Raw genomic sequence first — 22,491 nt, 5'->3', positions numbered from 1 at the left:
TAACGTAGCATCAATCTCAGGACTCGACAGTGCGTCTCGATCGGGAGGGTGAATATTGTGCGTGAGGGTGACAAATCCGTGTCGGAGGGTTTGTCCCCAGCTGTTTGTCTCTCCCAAAAAATTGATTTCGAAATTTCAACGGGTTGCAGAAGAGTTATAAATAATCTGTTCGCGCCAGAGACGAAGGGATTGTTAATTAAATTGAAATAAAAGTCATGTTCTCGAGAATGGATTTTTTTTCCTACGCCGCCATGGAGTGAATTATGTGAGGTTTTTTTCTCCTCCTTCTCTCCGCGCGCTCTCAAATGTCTTGGATGGCATTCCAGAGGAATATTATACGCCCAGAGAGAGAGAGAAAAAAACGAAGTTTTCGGGAGGAGGTGGAGAAAAAATGAAAAACAACAAGAAGGGTTCATCTGTCATATTCTTCACACAGAGTCATTTATGATTAAGGGCCCCATATTTACCGAGTGCGTCTAAATTACACACTGGATGGAGCTACTTATATGTGTACCTTCCTCAAATCTTATCACAGCCCAAATATAGTTGAATATGGCTTCTTGAAACATTTTTTCCCTCGCTCTCTCTCTCTATTTATCTATATAACATTTATAGCCTCGTCTGATAACAATTCCTCAACTAGTTCATGTCACACACTGGGCTTGCTTGTCAAGCTCAACTCCTGTCTTCTCGCGCCTCTCTTGGGGTCACGGCGCGAATGATCGGGAGCAAAACAACAGAATGCGTAGCTATACACAATAATATATGATAAAAGCGCACACAGAAGGCATAGTTTTGCCCTGGGAGAGACATAAACTTTGACAGTTTCTCTCTGTATTTTGGTGTGATTTTTGGGGTTGTTCAGCAGCCTTCGCGCAAATTGAGCAAATATTGATCTTACCTGTTTACTGAAAATTGTGATATCCTCATTGAATGACTCTGACGAACAGACATCACCACTTTGGACGCCGGGATCTCGAGGTGTACATGTTGCTAATTCACACTTTTCAAATATGAGCGCCAGCAGCGGGAACAGAGGGTGTCTGCAAGAGATCGAACATGATCGTTTTAATGTTATGAGATACACAATCTATTAAGTACAGACTAATTTAAATTGGGTGGCAATTAAAGAGCACTTTGTTACAATTAAAATATCTTCACGATGGCGCGAGCGCACAGCTCAATACAGCCTCGAGTGGGCGTCCAACCGTTCCTCACAGTGTAATTCTCAACTTCACCGTCGGCAGTTTAACCGTCAACGAGAGCGCGTTTCTTTGCTTTCTGACCCAATTTCTCCGGTCAAATTTTGCAGAAATTCCACAGAGAAAAGCCTCTTTGGCACATCGATTAACCATTTTCGCTGATACAGTGTCAATTTTCATTCATTAATGGAAATTAAACACCCCCTCAGCCATCGCGCGCGCAAGTTCAAGGAGAAAATGAACCGCAGCAATTGAGGGTGGATTTTTCCGAACATTTTCGATGCGGGTGTGATAAGAAAATGCGCCACGTCACTCCATGTATTTCTATTGTTCCCTCAACTGTCATTAGTCCAGTGGCGAGGGGATGTATTTGTCCATCGCGAGCGCCCCAATATTTGGACAACACACACGTTCATTTATTTACAAGAAAAATGTTCCACTCGAGTTTACAACGCTCAGGAAATCTTGCCGGGAAGTGTTTTCTTCAGCTTCTGGGCAGCCCAAGGAGAGGGAGAGAGGTTGTCATTTCGGTGTGAAGAGTGCTCTTCAAGTGAGAAAACAAACTTCCAACTGCCGCCAGAGTTTATTTGGGCCATAAAATACCCAGACGCACCTTCGCAGCTACCGACGGTAAATGACTTCCATGCGGAACACATTTTCCCGCCTTTCACACCACAAGAGACGAGAGAGAGAGAGAGATATTTTAGAAGGAGCTTTTTGTCGTGGAACGGGGAAGTGTGTGAGAGAGTGTATCCTTGTTGAGTAAAGGATTTGCCTTTTGAGAGGGTCAGTATTTCACACGCCGCCACGTTCAATTCGGGAGTTCACTGACCGCGTGCAGAGAGCTTTTAAGGCATAAGTTTAATTCCCTAACACTCCCAAGGATTTCCTGTCGCAATTCCTTCACTCTCTAATCTTCACGCTTGTGAACTTGGCACAAACACAACAATTAAGAGACATTTTTTTACCAACGCAGGAACTAATGGCAATAAAATTCCCGTCTATCGCGCGCATTCATATTTCCCCAGTGTGAATAGTGTATTTCCGATAAGGTGACAGCATTGCTGTCGGTGCTGACAGAGAGCCTGTGAGACCAGGTGGATTGGCAGAGGCCACGATATGGGCGCACTTTTCGCCACGACAGGAAGAGAGAGATGGGCGGTTTTCGGATGAAAAATTGTGAGCTTTCCATCAACATCAGTTTGGAAATGACTGAAGAATCAATTCCATTGCATAAATCCGCAGGTTGTCTATGCAAATGCAAATATGTTGTTTTAATATAATCGCCTGAATAACGAAAATGACATATAACTGTTTAGCATTTTATGTAAATTCACCGCGTCTTGCGATACAAAACCGCGCCATAGAGAGGAGATGACTTGAGCCATACAGGCAAAATGTGCCTCGTCAAATGTCTCTCGAAAGGCTCCATTGGATGGCTGTTTTTTTTTGGTGTGTGCCACACACAGCATGAGAAAAAAAAGCGAAGTCTGTGCACGGGAAAAAATGCGAAAAATTGTGTGAAATATCATAAATATGAACACTCTGGCATAAATATCCATAGAAACATGTTCGACAAGAGTGTTTAATATATTTTTACCTGTCCGACTAACACTCTTGTGGCCGAGGCACATCTTTCACGGCGAAAATTTGCAATACGGGAGAGCGGGGCTGAATGGGATAGGCATAAATACGGACATCATCGTTTCTTATTCAGGCCATGAAAGGCCGAAGAATGAAGAAAATAGTGCAAGCAAAGAAAAATTGCACGGTTTTCGTGGGTGGCACGAAAAGTCTCTTTCACCACGAGTGGGGCAGCTTTGCACAGCGCGTTTTTCCAACAGAAAATCCAACTTAAGTTGCGTATTTTAACTTTTTTCAACTATAAAGCTCTAATAAAGTTTTTTAGCTTGATATTTCGCATTTTATTCATGACGTTCTTGCAAGAATTGAAGAAAATGAATTTTTCTTCAAAGGTGTCTCTGCTAATGTGTCTTTGCTAAGTTACAAAACCACGAAAATCATTAAGTTTTCTCTCAATTCGCCATGAAACAAGGTTCTTCATGATAAATTACAGTCTGAATGTGCCCCACAGCGGGGTAGTTTTGTACAAAACGCAATGAAATGGACCCCACTCTCCCCTAGCCCAGGCACACTGCTAGAAATGGTGCGGCAGAAGTCCTATTAATACACGTCACCAAGAAGTGGATGGCGCAAAAACGACGAGCCAAATGCCAGAGATATGGTTGACTGCATCGCCGCCTCGGTGCACTCCTGAGAGTGTCTCAGAGCATACAAGAAAATCTACTTTTCGGTAATGACTGGCACATATTTCTCTTTTGTCGATTCAATTTTAATGTTGTTTTTTTTTCTTCCCTCCAACATTCCCCAGATCGCCTTATTTTCTCCAACACACAGCTCGCCTTTTTGTCTGTCCAACGATCTTCTTGTAAATTACATACTTGAAGATCACTTTTTTTTTCCAAGTCTATCTTTCTCAAATACAACGCCTTTTTGTACATCATCTACGGCCAGACTTTGCATGCGCTTCACAATTCTCTTGGCTCACGACTTTTTTCGTGAATGGAAAATGACGATCTGCTTTTTTTTTTCAGCTCCCCAAACGGCCGATAATCACCTTTTCACGGGTCTTTTTCCTTCGGTCCATTGGCGTGATCGTCGCGCAGTGACACTCCTCGTTAGTGCCGGACAAGATGTGTTTGTGTGTTTGTGTGTGTGTGATTTTGGGGGAAGTTTGCCAACAAACTGTTCCATCAGATGGGACATGTGTTGCTCTATCGACCACCACGAGAGGGCAATAAATCAAAAATTGGCGAAAAAAGGTCGCGGAGGAGAAAATACGCGCGCGGACCTGCCCAAAAGTTAGCGCCCACCGAGGAAACCGCGAGAGTTTGCAGCAGCACAAAACCCATGCATTATATCATTTTAGCCCAAAATAATAGTGTGATAGTATCGTCATTAGCATAATTAAATCGCGCGCGCGCCCCCTGAGAGCCCCGAAATGGAGTGAAAATTTCAAAATTGCTACCTTTTCGCCCCCTCCACAAATTGATGCCTTCCCGCTGAGGCACTTTTTCGGGAAGGCGCGCGAGTGTGCCGAAAAAAAAGGCCAACCGACTGCATCAGTCAAATGGGGAGAGAGAGAGCTGGGCGAAAAGTAGTAAATTGTTTTCAAATTTATAATAATATACATCGAAGCTTGGGACCTATTAGTTGATTACATGAATTAAGTGTTGGAGGAAGGAACTTGGCAAAGACGTAAAAACACACCCCGGCTAAACACTCCATTTATTGCCGTCTCTAAACAGGAAAGGCAATAGGAGAGTTGATTCGATAGATATGGATCATTTTAAACGGCCCGATTAGGGATCGCCTTTTTTCTCCATCCCTCAGTCCAGGCAACAGACGGAGGGTGGCTGTCATTTGGGGGAGGCTGAAGGCCTTCGGATTGCTGGTCAGCAGATGCGCAACTGTTCGTCTTCTGGGACGAATTGAAGTCACTCGAAGACATGGATGAACCCAATGGCCAAGAGTCCACCATCTGTTGTATTGAGAGCCTTTTCTCTGCTTGTCAGCAACAATGTATCGAACACGCAAATTTCCCTCTTCTTCTCTCTGTTCGTCCAGGAAGTCTCAAATTGATCTGCAATTTTCTGCCCAATACACCGCATAGTCACCTTGACTGGGATGCAATTTGAGTGGTCGTGCCTCCCTGTTTAACTTCCTCCTATTCAGAGATCTGTCGCGAGACCCAAACAACACCCACTTAAGACGATGGTCACTGCATAGCATTTCAAGCAAGATCGACGCGCGGAGTGAATCGCAAGGCGATTTGAATTACAAATTTGCACCCAATGTTTAAAAATATATATACAAACAGGAGATGGGTAGGAAAAATTTATTTCAAATAACGTGTCTCACTCCATAAAAAATACAAATTTGACATTTAATTTAATCCGTTTGTTTGTTTTCTTTATGATAATGCGCGCGCGAGACGATTGCCTCCTTTTTGCCATTTTCATTGGGCTTTATATTGTTTGTAAGGCTTTTCTCTCTCTCTCTCTCTCTCTCAGTCTCTTTCTCTAACCCAAAACTACCAGATGCGAATCATTTGTAATTGTAATGCTTTCTCGTCAAACATTGTTTTTGGTGTGTGCGCGATTGGAAAAAATCCCAGTCACTCTATTCCGAGAGAGAGAGAGAGAGAGAGAGAGAGAATCACGTAATGGAATGCCTGGCATATTCGTTGCAGTGGCAAAATGCAACGGAAAGTGTCGCGATGGCTCTAATTGGCCACACAAGGCATGACGATTAGCGTAACGAGGTGTACACAGCCACCGGAAGTGGTGTGTATTTGCAGAGAAACCGAACGAGGATCAAAACAAACTCCCCTAATTACACTTGCAGATCAATTCAGATCACACAAACTATCTCTCAGGGGGTCATTTTTCCACCGCCCATAATTGGTTCAGGACATGATGTGAAATTAGAGAAAACATGGCTCAATTTTGCATATAAGGAGCAATTGGAAACTCACCCATAAATAGCATCCTTATCACGTTTGTGCACCTCGGGGATGGATCCCATCACATGGTTGGCGACTGGGGAGACATGACTAGGAGTCCCATGGCCAGAGTGGTATCCGTGCATGCCGACTGAGGCGGCAGCCGCGGCGTGACTCATGTGGGGCGAGTGATGGGGTGGCAACCCTTGCAGTCCGGGTGGCCTGTGCCCAGCATGAGGATCGTACATCGCAGCGGCGGCGCCTGAATCCATGTAGCCATGCAGGCTTTCGTCATACTGCAAAAGACAAGACAGATTATTAGCGTCGTAGCTCAGTTTGCTCAGCTTGCTCAGTTGATCACTGAGTGTTATCACTTGGAAAACATGGTTTAAGGGAAGAAGAAGGAAAAAACAGCGAAGAAAGTCATGGTTTCCTTTGACTTATACAAAGAAACTGTCTTTTTCGAGGTTATGTCATGAATTACGAACGGATTTAGTGAATATTTCGCATTCTAGCACATCATTTATTATTCTAAAGTCGTTAAAATTGCTAGTTATTAGCAGAATTAGGCATTTTCATGCGAAAACACCGCAAATTGTGTTGAAGTCGAACATAACCTCAAAAAGAGTATTGTAGACTTGAAAAATCCATATTTAGACCACTTTCTGTACGATATTGACTCTGAAAGATGATTTGATCATCTAGAAAGCTCTCAAAAGGTGTCTTTTAATGTCTCTTAGTGATATTTTTGAGGTTATGATCGTAAAAGACGCTCAAAAAAAGTGGTTTGAAGAGAATTTTTACAGAAACATCGCATGGAACCTTGAGATATATAAGAATTTGAAGTTGTAAGTCTGTGCTCAGTTCTTTGCGCTCAGTTCTTTGCGCTCAGTTCATCCCTAGCAAACGCGGTGGAATAACACCCTTAGAGGTCTTCATTGGGTCAGGCGCGCCAATGTGATGCGGAAGAGACGGTGAGATGTGGTGTGAATTATTTGTAGTGGACAATCTAAGTACTAAATTGTGATTTGTAGCAACTCTGTGAGACACTTGTTTCGCACACGGCCAAAGAAGACACCCGAAGAGGAGACAAAACAAAGAAATGTGGGCGGCGACCATTCAACTCTCTTCCACAATCACCATAAATTTCCAAAGTGACAGCTGATATTGATGGTGCCGTTCTTAAACGCTCCTGTTTTCCGCACAATTTTGGACAATTAAAACGTTTTTTTCGTAGTGAAAATAGTTTGAAGTGACGTATAAGTGTAGTGCAGAGTGGTAAACGGTGTTAGTTTCCACAACACAACTATATTTAATTCATAAAGTGGAAAAAACCCAAGTCTCCCGACAGAGAGCTTGGGAGTGAAGTTAGCAACAATGGCGGCCGCAAGCGGCGGTCATGCCGATCCACCAGACAGAAACCGGTTTGAGGTGCTGTCAAACTGTGAGAATTATGATGCATCTTTCCCCGTGATGTCCTCCCGCGGAAAAAGACGCAGAGCAATGCAAGTGATGGACTTAAACAAACTGTTTACGAGCAATGAAACACCGAAGAGGTTTATTTTGGCCGAGAGCCTGGACAATTCAGTGGACTTTATGAGTATCTCTTACTTCAAAGTGAAGAGGGCGCTAGATGCCGTCGCCAATAAGATTCCAGTATTCCAACCGCTCGGAAATGGAAATCTTTTGATTCAAGTCAGTGACATTCAGCAAGGAGAAAAGTTGATGAAGGTCGACTCGATTGACGGAAAGAAAGTGAAGTTTTCATGGCATCCTTTCCTGAACACAAGCAAAGGTATTATCGCCTGTCGCTTTTTTACAAAGATGGACGACGAGGAGTTGAAGAGAGAGCTGGCTGCGTTTAACATCACGGAAGTGAAACGACTGAAGAAGAGAGTCGAAGAGGATGGAAAGTCCGTGCTGCGTGACACAGGGCACTTTGTCCTGACATTCAATCAACCTAACCTGCCCACAGAACTGAATGCTTTCTACCATTCCCTGAAGGTAAGACCTTTCATCCCAAACCCGATGAGGTGCCAGAAATGCCAAAAGTACGGCCATCACGAATCGAAGTGCAGATCCAAGAATCCCCCCATCTGCGGAACATGCAGTCAACCAAAACATGAGGAGCAATGCAGCCACCCGGTCAAATGCGCCAATTGTGGAATGGCCCATGTATCGTGGCACAGGAAGTGCGAAGTATTCAAGAAAGAGTTCGAGATTCAAAGGATTCGGGTCACAAATAAAGTATCTTACAAGGAAGCTCAGAAAATCTACGGTGACAGGTTGAGAACCTCATTTGCGAGGACAGTTTCCCTCTCCCAGAGTGAACCACACACGGAAAGACACCCAAGACAATACCCGCGACGGCAGCTAATTCAAGGTGACCGCATGGAACACCTAAGTGCCGGCTGTTTGACCAATACGGAGACCGGAATCGCTCTTCGACGCAATGAAGAGACACCAATAGACGTGGTAGCTGCAGAAGAAGCCAGCCCATTCATCTTTCATGGGAACTCACGGAAGGCCCCAGTCCAAATCCTTAACGAGCAGCCAGAACCCAGCACCAACACATTTACGGTGCTGAAGTCAGCCGAGCCAAAACCCAGGAGGGTTTTAACTCCACCCCCACCCAAGGATGACGCCCTGCCTCAGGACGTCGGTACTGAATCAAACTCATCATTACAGACGACATCGGAACTCATCACTTCATCACGCAAACTGATTGAGGAATGCAACGATTCAACAATGGAATACTAAAGCCGCAGGATGTGTCCGGGCTACTCTCGGTCTTGCTCTTGGGGGGCGGTGGGCTCGGCGGGAGATCAAGCCTTGTAAGGATGATCCCCAAAGTGCCCTCCGCCCTTGGGGTGCTTGATCGGGGGTGGCCAGGACCATCCATAAATATGTTTGTTATAGTTTATTTTCTCCCTTTTAATATTTCTAACTAAGTACAATGTCAATCATACAATATAATATCAATGGACTAGAAAATAACAAAGTAGATATCCAAACTTTATCGAAAGATAACAATATCCTTATAATGTGCCTGCAGGAAACCCACCTCACAATGAATAAAAAAATAGAGCTGAATGGCTTCTCAACAGTCTCTAATAAGGATCGCCACACAATCCCGGCGGGAGGGTGTGCTATTCTTATAAGAGAAGGTGTGCAATATACAGAAATCCCAATATATTCCAATTTAGATGCAGTAGCTATAAGAACACCACTTTTATCAGGAGTCTCTATCTGTTCAATCTATTTAAATCCATCCCAACAAATTGATAACACGGAATTAGACGCGCTTCTCGGATCGTTACCAGAGCCAGTTTTATTACTTGGTGACTTTAATGCTCATAACACAACATGGGGATGTTTCAACACGAACACTAGAGGTAGAGCCATAGAAAATTTCATATACTCTAATGAATTAACGCTTCTCAATAATGGAGCATACACATACTTGCATCCAGGTTATAGATCTCTGTCTGCAATTGACCTTTCCCTATGCAGCCCCTCACTATTACCACTCCTACAATGGAGAGTAAGTGAAGACCAATTCTATAGCGATCACTTTCCTATTATTATACACATGCCAGACCACAAACCAGATTTAAACCGCAGACCGAGATGGAAGGAGTATTTAGCAGAATGGCCTGCTTTTACGAATTCTGCAGATTTTTCGCAAATTTTCTCTGAGAACATTTCAATAAATGAGAACGTAAAGAAAATAAGTGAAACTATAGAGAACGCAGCCAAAGAAAACATCCCTATGACCAAAAGTAAACCAAAGCGAAGATTGGTCCCATGGTGGAACGATGTTCTTACGGAGGCCCACAAGAAATGTAAAGCTGCTCTTAGAAGATTTAAAAGATACCCCTCAAACGAAAATTTTATTCACCACAAAGAAGCTAAAACAAAAATGAGATCCTTAGTAAATGCTGCAAAGAAAAAGTCATGGATTGATTACATAAGCACTATTACTAACCAAACACCAGTTAAAGACGTATTTGATAAAATCAAGAAAATCTCTGGAAATTTCAAATCCCCCATAATCCATCAATTACAAGATGAAGGCATTTATTACAGCAACCCAGACAGTATATGTAATATCCTGGCAAGACAATTCTACTCTAATTGTGACAATAATTTTGATAACCCAAATTTTCACCAAACAAAGCTAGATCTTGAAAACACCCCTTTCGATATATGGGAATCCTATGATATCTACGAATTGAACCAACCACTCACTTTTACTGAACTTGAATTTGCCCTACAACACGCGAAAGGTAAATCCCCAGGCCCAGACTCCATCACCTATTCAATGATTAAAAATTTGAATCATCAGAGTAAACTAACTCTCATTGATCTTTTCAATAAAATATTCCTCTCAGGACAATACCCCCAGGAATGGAGAAAAGCAAATGTAGTTCCAATACTAAAACCAAAAAAAGATCCCTCAGACCCCCTCAGCTATAGACCAATTGCCCTAACAAATTGCCTCAGTAAAATTTTAGAAAAAATTATCGTACGCCGACTGAATTGGTGGTTGGAAAAAAACAACTTTCTATCTGATAAACAATCGGGATTCCGCAATAATCGAGCCACCACGGATAACATAGTTTACCTTCAAGACTTTATTTGCAGAAGCTTCCAAAATAAATCTCACACAACTTGCATCACCTTTGACATAGTAAAAGCATATGAGAAAACCTGGAGAATACTGGCCTTGCACCAGCTTGCGAGGTGGGGCTTGTCTGGAGAGATTTTTAACCTAATTCACAGCTTTTTACAGAACAGAATCTTTAGAGTAATTTCAGGCCAACATCAATCTCAATGGCATGAACAGATAAATGGCATGATAACTGGATCCGTCCTGAGTGTGCCATTATTTTTAGTCTCCATCCATAGTCTAACCACACTTCTAGATCAATGTACCGACATAGAATACCTATTCTACGCCGACGACTTATTAGTTTTCTCCACTAACCGCAATAGAACTCAACTAGACTTATCGCTACAAAACGCAATCGATAAAATAGAAGAGTGGTCCTTCAAAAATGGGGTCGTATTCTCCCCAGAAAAGACCAAAGCCATACACTTTTGTAGGAAGAGAGCATGTGGAAATCCCAACTTATCTCTGTATAGGCACCCAATTTCTACTGTCTCAGAAACTAAAATACTCGGAGTAATTTTTGATAATAAGCTAACGTGGCGCCCCCATATAATAAATCTAAGGAAAAGACTAGCCAACATCACTAATATAATCCGCTCAATTGCCTCCAAAGAATGGGGAGCGAAGCAGAACCAAATCCTTAAAATCACTTCGGCGCTTATGATAAGTCGCATCGACTACGGGTGCCAAGCGTACTCCCAAGCGAGCGCAAACACGCTCAAAACCCTCGAAACACCGTACAGGGCAGCGATAAGATGTGCGCTAGGAGCCTTTAAATCCACTCCAATAGAGAGTTTGCTAGCCGCATCAGGCTATGGTTCCCTCGAAGAGAGAAGAAAGGTAGCCTGTGTTAAATACCTTTACAGAATTCAATGTATAACGAAACTTCCGCTTTCCAATAAAACTCAACCACCCCATAGTGGCAGAGAACTGAAGCGCCATAAACCGTTCATCAGCATGGCTGACGGTTTCGCCTACGAGCTAAGTACCTCCCGTGTGGACGTTCTCAAGTTTGAAACGCCTAAGTTCCCCCCCTGGAAAGATATCAGTTCTTCCATTGATATAAGCCTGGCAAGCCATGGAAAGAGTTGTACCCCTTCCCAGATATACCTAGCTATGTTTGGAGAAGCGAAAGAAAAATACCAAGGATACACAAACTATTACACGGATGGATCGAGAACAGAAGTAGGGGTAGGCCTCAGTGTCATCGGCCCAGAAAATTTCGTCAGAAGTAAAAGACTCGCTAACATTTGCTCAGTCTTCTCGGCTGAAGCTCTAGCGATACGAGAAGCATGTCTAATACCACTAGCAGAAACGGAAAGAAGGCTCATCCTTACGGACAGTCTCTCTGTCATTAAAGCTGTAGCATCCTCTTCCAATAAATGCTCCCTAATTTCCCATATAAGGGAAATATTAATGCAACACCTCCCTAGAATAGTTCTGATGTGGATTCCAGGACACATTGGAATAAAAGGAAATGACATGGCAGATGCAAAAGCCAAGGAAGGCACCAAGAAAGACAATATAGACTATAGCACTTGCACTTATAAGGATATTGTTCATTCAATAAAGAAACAAAATTTTAAACAAAGAATAAATAGATGGAAAGAAACACCAATAAGTAATAAATTAAGAAAAGTATATGATCTACCTTTAGGATACCAATATGATGACAAAACACCAAGAAAACATGAAGTCGTTTTGAATAGAGTGAGGTTGGGCCACTCTAGATTAACTCATGCCCACCTAATGAGTAAGGAGCCTCCGAGGATGTGCGCGTGTGGTGAGGAGATGATTTCGTTGGAACATGTTATAGCAAAGTGTAAAAGATTCGATAGAGAAAGACGAGGCTTTAACTCGATTAGTTTTAAGGAAATGGTGAATAAGCAAAATGAAACAAGGCTACTAGCCTTCTTATATCACACTAGATTAATTTCAGAAATCTAAGATCTTAATAAGATACATTTAAGAATGTAAATTTCTTGGGTATCCAATAAACATATATATATACACCATAAATTTCGCCGTACACTCACTATTTGTGTACCTTCATTAATACACATTTATCTCTCTCTTGCTCTCTGTTAAAATTTTAATGTATCTCGTCTATGGTGCGTTTTTCGGACCGCTGAGCAAGGGTGGGAATCCCGAGGGTGGCAATAGAACGCACAAACACACTCAAGACTGGGCTGAAAACAGCCACGAAAAGTGCATAGAAGAATTGCTGGGTTTGTCTCTTAGAATCGCCTCTCTTTCACTCTTGGCGTCTCTCTTGAGGCCAGCTGACGAACATACAAATAGAGACACTGCCGAGCCTGAGACCTTGGAGTCAAGGTGAGAATAAACACACAAGACACAGTGTATTGATTGGAAGTCTCGATTTTGGTCGAGTCTTTGAATAAATTCAACACAGACGCCCCAAATGCAGCGCGCTCAGGCTCAATTGGGGCCCCTCGTCGTGTCTGTTTATCTCCACAATTGCACAATTGACATGAAATGCAATAACTATGTCTTGCATATCACCTCTCCTCCACTCGACTTCCCCCCACGGCCGAGTGGCAATCAATACTGATCACTCAATGTTGCTCAATTGTCCGCGTTTTGCCAAATGAAATCACCCTCGATCCATGATCACTGAGCTGAGAGTGTGAGCGAGATCGCTCTCTAGAATCATCAACTGATCATTTTCGCCATGTGCGAATGGGAAAATGTTGAACATTCCACAAATAGAAGATGTCTGTATTAATAATGATCGTGCGGCAAATGTCGATCAACGTGATCTCGGCGATGATTTTGAACATTGCTGGCGATCGCGGAACACATTTTCACTGCACGGAATCCACCATGGAAACCCGTTTCCTCCTTCAGAGCCACGCAAACAGCCGAAAAGAGACTTCACTCTCTCTCTCTGGTGGTCTCTTTTTGCACATTGGCGGCGTCAGAGGCGTATTGAAATATTGCTTATTGAAAGCGATACATAATATATGATCGATGTTGGGAAAACATGGGAAAATCATAGCAGATCCTCTCGTTCATACACTCTCGGCAATTTTTTAATTGAATGTGCAAGACAAATTTCAATAGTATTGATCTCAAGCCGACAATCTTAATGATGCTGACTCAGCATCAAAAGCCAGTGAGACTTCTATTCACTGGAAATTCTAATGCTCTTTCGGGCTTTAAATGGAAAACAAAAGTCATATTGAAAACTGTTAAAACATCTCCTGACCTTGTGAAGAGTGACTTTAAATTTTTTTTCCAGCCTCAAATCACTTGGCTAAGGATGTTTTTTTTTATCCACTCAAGCCTCACGTCAATATATGCAGTCATCAAAATATCAATTGACTTGTGAGACAAGAAAGAAAAGTCTCTCAAAACAAGGGGCAGATATTATAGTCGGAAGTGGTGTACAAGCTTTGCGGAAGTGTTTGGAACTTCTGGTGATTAAATAACTCCTTTTCTTGGCAGAATTCAGCATTTGCGGTCGAAAATCTTGAGATTAATCAAATTTCTGAGCTAAGAATCAGCTTAAAAGTCAATCATAAGCATAAAAATATCATTTCCTTGCTATTTTTAAGGCTGGATAATTTTTCTAAGCATTTTCCAAGGACAAAACTGGAAAATCAAGACAGAAATTGTTCATGAATGTCTAAGAATGGATGGAAAATCTCTTTCTTTAACGCCTTCAGAAGTATTTGACGATTGTGTACAGATTTAGGCCTCAAAGTTTCTGAGAATCCTTGAGAATTTATAGAGATCGCCAGAGTGAATGATAGAATGAAATGCATCGCGATTGAATCACATCTGTTGCTCCTTCGCAATTATATCAATTAGACGGAATATAAATCTCTTCAGTGCGACTCGGGAACGGTGGTTGTCTTCCTTCGGGAAGACGCGCTCAGCACACCTCAGCCACCGCTGGAAGGTCTCTCTATATAGAGCGATTTGCAATGCAGGTGCACCAAATGGCGTTTAATCTCATGTTGGGGCGCTCTGGGGAGACACAATCATCGAGGGATTCGCCGATCGCGAAATGAGAATCAATTAAGAGACATCTATTGACTGCATAAAAGGCGACAAATTACCATATTTTGTGGCCTCGAGAGGTGGACGCGCGCGGTTGGGAAAAAGTTGGAGAGTCACACAGAGGAGTTGGTGGAATTCGATGAATTTCCTCGTGCTCCGCCACCCGAGACTCGCCCCGGATCGATTGGGCATAATTAAGCCACCTTCTTGTGTGCCCATTGCTACATAAATTGCATACATTTCATTTGGCATTCAGCATGAGACCAAATGTGTCGATTGCACCGTGTAAATTTCGATCGAGTGGCCGGTGAAAAAAAGGTGTTTGTGAGGAATTTGTAATGCCTTTTTTCCACCGCTGCTCAAGCTCATCAATGTGCCTCCAATTTTGCACCCCGGCAACCAAATATCTCTCTCTCTCTCTCTCATTTCTCATGGATGGAATTCTGGGTGTCGCGAAAGCCAAACGAGCTCAATTGACTCTCAGCGCGCGCGATCATTGAGCATTTTGAGAGGCGCGAGCGCACTTGGTGGACTTGCAAGGCTGCAGGGGAGCGATAAAAGTGACCACAAGAGACATCCCAAGCAATTGATGCAGTGCGAGGGAGCCCAAAAGAACGAATTAAACATTGAACATTGAACACAGAGAGCCAGAGAGAGAGACACACACCGAAAAGGAAAAGTCTCAGCGCATTCTCGTTTTGAATTGCAAAATAACCAGAGGTCATTTGCATTAACATGACTGCAATGCAATGCAATATCTTAATTTGCGCTATGAATTGTTTTGACTTCATTTATCTCCTCTCTTATATTCTCTCTCCTTGGAAGCCGTGCGCGCGATGTCTTTTGCCTGGGCGCAATCCTGTTGGGCAATCCTGACCGCGGATCATCATCATTACCATCTTCGGGTGGACAGACACTCATTTTGGGGTCTTGAACTGAACATACACCGCAGGGGATAAATGTGGGTGATTTAGTGGATGATCCCGAAGTGGACAAGAGCGACCGCAGGTCAACCAGGCAACACGCAAGTCGCGACTTGTCCGCCCCTTGCGAAGGCAGAAGCGCAGCGCCGTTGAGAGAGTTATCAGACCAACAGTCAAGAGCCATCGAAATAATTAAAAGAGGGAATTGTGGAAGAAGAAGTGTTCTAAATTATTCAAATGACTCTCCTCTCGCCGACAAGCCCGAAAACCCACCTTCGCGGGGTCCGCGAGGGCGGAAAGAAGCCAGCCATGGAGAGGTGAAATAGGAGAGGCCCAGAGAGAGATAATCTTGCTATCTCAGCCATCTAACCGGGAGCCCAGAGCTCCTCTCAAGCATGAATTTTCCACACAGCGTGTGGAAATTATCAAAATGGCGGTGACAAGATAATTACTGAAATTTCACAATATCAACATAATTCCTCTTATTCGCTGCACAATGAGACTTTCAGCCAGAGGAGATGACAGTTAATTTTAAAATTAATGCACGATACACACGGAAAATTTTTCAACTAATAAACCCAATTAGTTTGTCTCCATCTATTTTTACCGTCAACTTTTCTCTCCCTGTGTCCGCGCGCAATCCGCGAGCGAGAGAGTGAGGAATAAGATGATGAAAAAACAGCGAGAAATATTATAAAGTTCTTTTCCTGAATGATATTTACGTCTTTTAAAATGGCGACGAAACAGAATGTGTCTCGTTTGACGTCATAGCGGCCGCTTAATTTCACAGTTTTCTTCTTCTCAAACAGTCGAGGGACTTTGAATTTTCCACCATCAGAGCGAAGGGTGGAAAAATTGTGAGATTTTCCACTCATATTGTTGCAGAGACGATGGAAGAACGATCGATTGGGGGTGTGAGGAAGGGAGAGAGTGGAAAAAAGTGCCAGAAATAAATCACTTAATGAAGCCTTTCCTATACGCCATCAGCTGAAGAAGGAGGTAAGAAACATCTTACAGCATTGAGGAGATTTGGAAAGGTCTCGACAGGAGACGCGCGCGCGGCCTCTCCTTGGAAATCCGATGATGCGGAAACAGAAATAGTGCATTAGAGAGTCTCGAAAACTATTTTGCTATTTCGGGAAAATGGATATTTTCTTTCCCATCCACTTCCAAAAGCACACACCAAATACAAGATGATGATGGCTGGTGATGGAGGAAAATAACGCACAGAGGCGGTGAAAAAAAATTACACCAAGACGACATTTGTAGGAGGAAAAATGGTGGAAAAACTAACACGTAATGTTTTCCTTTTCTCTCCCACTTTTCCTCCGCCTCCCCCGCCCCCGCCCGTCGCCCAATATGAAAAGTATAGCATACATAATGGTTAAATTTAAAAAGGAAATGGATTTTTTTTCCTCATCGCATTTCACTTCTTTTTTTCCTTTCCTCTTTTTCACGCTGAGTCGACGACTTTTCCTCGGCGTGTATTTTTTTCTTCCTTTCCTTCTTGTCGCAGGACATTTCATGACTATGAGAAGGATTTGGACAAGCGGGAAATTTTGCTGCATCACAGAAAAATGGCCCAAAAATTCAAGGTCTCAAAAAGTGTGTCTAATCGAAAATCAATATAATATGCTGAATTTGAAGTGGAAAAAGAGATTGAAATTCCAGTTTATTTTCAGTGTCAATGAGAGGTTCAGCCGAAGAGATCATCCACCTTTGACTTGCAAAGCAAATCCACCCTCTGGCCACAACCTTCGCCTGTCCACTTCCCGTCGGCTAACGGCCACACGACTATCAAGATCTCTTCGTGATATTGACATTAATATGCCGGTGTATAAATCTCAATCCCGCGGGAACGGAAAGATCCTCTCTCTCTCTCTCTTCTCTCAGGCTCAACACACAAGATCAACGAGAGACAGTCTCAATGCTGAGGAAGAGATTTCCAGAGATAAATCTTGAAAAATTTTGATGTTTATGTAAATCTTCTGGTTTTTTCATCAAAACTCTTTGGCTCTTTTTTTTCGCCATGGCATCTTCAACTATTTTATATTTAAATAAATACACCATGTCTGTATGTGACTCTCCATATAAGAGATTTTTCCGTCAGATAGACAAGCCACAATGTTTTGTGTGTTGAATGAATTATTGCATTGCGATGAGATTTATGTTGTTTTCAGTGTGTAATTGAGACGAATTATATAGGAGAGGGACACATTTTACATAGAACAGAGACTCTGTGAGTGTCTTCGCCAAAGTATTGGCCAATAGGCAAATGTCAATTGAACACTGAGTGTCTTCAGGTCACCTGCTCAACCTCAGACGGAGCACAATTTACGGTGAAGATGTGTTTTGCCAACTGAAGGGGTCTTTTAGGCCACGACAATTTACCCCAAAATCGTAATTATCCCATGTTATATGTCATTTCTCGTTAAAGACACAACAGAAAGTCAAAATGATAGTTTAAAGAAGGTAAAAACCACAAAATCGTCCCAAACCATTGATGGACTTTAATGGCACTAATAATATGTCGATTTGTCTGACAAATGCTTTCAACGCCTCAAAACAATCGCCGTAATTAAATTGCAATTTGGAACTTGCTCATGACCAGACATTCTCTGTCTCCGAAAACTCCGTAGGAGGTTGATGTCTCTGCCATCGCGTCATTCCGGACAAACATTGGCCGTCGCGCGATGATCTTTTCCTTTTTTTTTCCCCTGCACATCATCCCCCAAAAGGGAGTGTCTCGGGGTGCAAGAGGAGGTATTTTGTCCATGGACAAAGAGCTCAGCACAGAGCCAAATGAACAATAACCCAGCAAAAATTGAATTGGGTGCATTAAAAAGGCATAAAAAGGATCTCTCTTCCTGCGTCTCGTCTCCAATTTCTCACCCCAGCGAGATGAGCGAGAGAGAGAGAGAGGCTCTATAAGGGTGAACACCTTTCATTCCTATTATTTCATCCACAAAACTATATAGACTTTTTCCAGCCTCGCTCAATCTTTGTCCTCTTCCCATAACATTTTTTTTTTCATTTTCAATTCTGTCGATACTCTTGAACACCCCATTGTAGTCCGTTGTCCCATCGCAAACTCTGATGTGTATGTTGAAAAATATTTTGAGAAATGTTTTGAAAATGTTCATTGGAATATTCACCAGTCCGTGGAAGATATATGATGGCTCTTCTCTCACTCTTCTGCCAGGGCAGAAGTTGAATAAAATCATCCTCTACCCTAGCTTGAAAACACATGAAGATATGTGTGTACAAGAGAGCAAACTTCAGTTGAACGCTCTGAGGATTTCGAGGGGGTTTTCCTCAATACACTTCGCCAAAGATAGTGATACGGGGTGGATCGCAACCCCTTATACAATTCCACATACACACAGGACTTTATCTAGAGACTTCAATTCCTCTCCTCGAAGTGCCATTAGTTTGTAAACCCAGTCGAAATGGTAAAACACCACATATTCTGCATACTTTGTGCCTGATGGGATGCCTCAGATGATTCAATATATGTGGAAATACTTGAGCGACAACATATATACCCTCGGTAATGCCATCCGTCTCAATATTGAGCCTCATATTTGGGCTATCTCTCTCTCTGCCGCCTCACCACTATATACCCCTCGGAAGTACATAGGCAGTTGTACAGGCATTGAGCCGAAATATCGACATGCTTTATGTGGCACTAACTAGAGACGGGTTCACAAATCCAAAATGGCTGGAATTGATTGATGACTTTTTTGACAGTCTCAAAACACACGCATGCGCTTGCATTTCAATTTTCCAGCACTATTAGCCGGAAAATCTTCCCAAAAACTCCAATAGGACATCCTGCAGGACCTCACCAGTCGCGCCAGAGGAAGGCCAGGCAACAGGACAAAGCGCGCGCTTCATCAGCGACAAAAGTGCAAAATAAACAAAGCGAACTCTGATCCAAACAAGTGTCTCATTAATCAGATTTGCTGTCACTTGGAAGGCTCTATTTTGGATTATGGCTTGAAATGTTGATCTGATATATCAACGATTAACTGGGATCATGGTTTGATCACAAATGGGCTCCGATCGCACTTGATTCTTTCACAAGCACTGTGCCGAAAAGAGGCACAAGAAGTCAAGAAGATCCAACGACCGAAGACCGTCGGACGATGTGGATCAATTAACGAAATCGCCATCAGAGAGAGAGAGCAGTTGTCCGATTTTGGGTGGCACAAATACCCTCCAAATGGCTAATTAATTAGATTATAGTGACGTGTTTCTGGAGATTTGGGCATCGCCGGACTCACGACGTCGGGGTTGGGTTGCCACGCACGAAACACACTCACACACAAACACCCCGTCGAATGGGGGGTCGGTTAATCGTTAGGCGAGGAGGAAAATATGATTAATTAGTTGGGTTAGATTGTGAAATACATTATTTAGGACCTACCCTCGGCTGAGCCATCAATGCTCTGGGAGCGGCTGCAAACTCTACTTGGGCCACTTTACTTTATACACTTAACACCCTGTGTATAATTAAAAGCACGATATATACTGTCACTCTCTCTCAAAATTCACTCTTCTTCTTCTTCTGGGAAATATTGATGTTTTGCGTGTCACTGTTATTGGAGCACTTTTTCCTTAACGCCTTTAATATATGATTTTACAAAAATCGGAAGGGGTTAATCTAACCTCGCCTTCACCACAGATTCACTCAGAGATGCAACAAATCAACACCCTTCGCAACATTGGTATTTTCGCCTTCAAATCTCAGAGCACACTACAGATCTATTCCAGTTAAGATTACTGCTAATTATACCGAAAGCAATCGCCAAGGAAATCACAAGTAAACAATCATAACGAAATTCACACCGAGGAATCCAGAAGCTCGTCGATTGATGCTGGAAGTGCAGAGCATCGCGCAACAATCTTTGCAAACTTATTGGAGTCTAGCTTGGAGCCTAGCTTGGTGCCTAGCTTGGTGCCTAGTTGGGGGGTGGCTAGAGTTTTCTTGACGCGGTATGCCCGGGTATACCCGCCAAAGTCTCTCTCTCTCTCTGTATAATCACTTCACACAGTGTGGCAGAAGTTCTTTTCTCTTGAAAAGTGTCCAAAGATGTCCGGAGATAAACCAGTAAGATTGAGACCGCGCGACGCGAACCGGAGATATTAAACACGGGAATTATTCTCTATTGAAAACTTATGAGTTGCAGGCGAGCCACGCACTTAGTTCATCAACACAGCAACTCTCGAAAGCCACCACAAAACATTCTCGCCACAACTGGATCTTGTTGGGCCTCACAGGACCTCAGTGACTCCTGTATCACCAACTCGAGGGCACGGTGCGGCCAGAGTGCGCTGTCTGCCTGACGGATGCATGTTCCATGATCACACTTCAGTCCTCCACCACGAAAATATTGGGCCCTTTTGTAACCGAAAAATATCTCTCTCCTTCCGCCAACCCGACCAATATCGGGAAGGGTTGATGTGTAAAATTTGCTCCACACTCGTATACGTTGATTAATTCTGTCTGAGCTTTCGCTTTTAAGTATCTCTTCCTCTCTCGTATTTTAGGTATTTCTCTTCCTCCTCTGTACAAGACAAATTGACTGATGGTCACACTTTCTTACGGACTTGGCTTCTTTATCTTTATGTCGGTAATAAATGTATAAATTTTCAATGGATGTTGTTTACCCCGAAAAAAATGCAGCGGCGAGTTATGGATTACGGAGCGACGTCGGTAACACGTCGAACGCGTTTCGAAGACAAATACACACTGGCTTGTCAATCAGTTTCAACTGACTGGCGGGGGAAAGAAATAGGAATGACTGATTCCATTCCCGCCTTGAAGGTTGCGACAAGAACTCATCAGCGCGCGCAAGTTTACGCCTTACGCGCGAGACAGCGCTATGCTGTACGCCGCAAGAGGGAGCGCGACGGCATGAGGCGTGTGTGTGTGTGCGTGTGTGTGGACTCCAACTCGGGCCACACTGTGCCGCCGACTCTATAGGGGACCGCTTAGGGGAAAGAGCTCAGTCGCGAGTGTGGTTGCGCAGAAGTTGCTCTTGTTGCATCTCAGCGCCGTCGGTGGCGCGCGTGTGTGTTGGTGCGGCTGGGCAAAAAAGCTCAACTTTTGGTACGCAGGCGAGAAATCGTCAACAACACACACACACACGCACGCTGCGCGGCCTCTGGCTGCGGGAGCGAGAACAGGAGAGGCCCATGCCGGTGCCCGTCGACGAATGAAATACAAGATCGCGCAGATGTGTTAATACATCAATACCAATGAAATATACTGGGCATCAAAAACGAATAACAAACACTATCAAAACACCATCAAAATCATGTTGAACAGCAAGGATCGCCTGGGCATGGGTGGGAGCGGGACGGACACTGCTCCTGCGCCTCCGAAATGGGCTAGACATTTGACAGAGTGTCAGTGCGGTGGAGACAAGGTCAGCACTATAAGCCGCCTAGAGTCAGGATCCGCAGGACCGCTCAGACGGTCTCTCCGGCGCTTCCCGACGTGTCCTGCCCGCTGTTCAATTAGAAGGATATAAACACGCTCGCCTGATTACATTTATGGTATTAATAGCAACTCAGATGTTGGGGTGATATTTCAATTGGGCGCGCCGCCCCCTTCAGCGCCCGACGGTGTCTCGCACCTCATTCAATTGTCTCGCAAATAATCGTTAATTAAAATATCTCCATCGCGTTTTTCTACAATCTTCGGGGATATCAAGTGGCATGAAGAAGAAGCCGTCGTCTGGCGCTGGAAGGCAGGAGGAGGGATGAGGTCTCTAAGATGGCTCACCTCACGACATGAGATAAAAATTGCGGTATTTGATATGATATTTAATGAATTGGAGTTGGAAAAATAGCCAAGCAAGAGAGAAAGAAGACTGGAAATTGATAAAAGCGCGACCGGATACTCTTAAGATTTTGTAATCTTACCTTCCAGGTTCTACTTAAAGACACATTAATGCCATTTCCTTTTGGCATTAAAAAACAAGACAAAAGCGTGTAGAATAAATAAAATTAGTTTCGAGAATCATAAAATTCTCTCTTTCTCTCTCTCGGAGAGGCTTTTTATTGCCACTCAAAAGCCTGTAGTGAAAAACATGCCCGGAAAGTCGGCATAATTATTTATTCATAGACATT

At 43.2% G+C, this 22,491-nt stretch overlaps 1 protein-coding gene across 1 annotated transcript in view; it reads right to left on the bottom strand.

Moving 5' to 3' along the window:
• The window catches only part of LOC132261208 (homeobox protein homothorax), a 195,082-nt gene extending 173,972 nt beyond the window's left edge, over nucleotides 1-21,110 (bottom strand). Inside the window, exons 1-3 of the mRNA XM_059759868.1 lie at nucleotides 19,781-21,110; nucleotides 5,761-6,023; nucleotides 902-1,043 (exon numbers count right to left, since the gene is read on the bottom strand). Coding sequence (XP_059615851.1) covers nucleotides 902-1,043; nucleotides 5,761-6,023; nucleotides 19,781-19,795 — 420 coding nt within the window. The 5' untranslated portion in view covers nucleotides 19,796-21,110. The remainder of the gene's footprint in view (nucleotides 1-901; nucleotides 1,044-5,760; nucleotides 6,024-19,780) is intronic.
• Nucleotides 21,111-22,491: the final 1,381 nt, after the last annotated feature.

The sequence above is a fragment of the Phlebotomus argentipes genome, unplaced genomic scaffold, assembly GCF_947086385.1.
Source record: "Phlebotomus argentipes unplaced genomic scaffold, Phlebotomus argentipes genome assembly contig_8, whole genome shotgun sequence".
Taxonomy (NCBI): domain Eukaryota; kingdom Metazoa; phylum Arthropoda; class Insecta; order Diptera; family Psychodidae; genus Phlebotomus; species Phlebotomus argentipes.
Note: the sequence above shows the minus strand (reverse complement) of the source record. Positions and strands in the feature narration are given on the sequence as shown.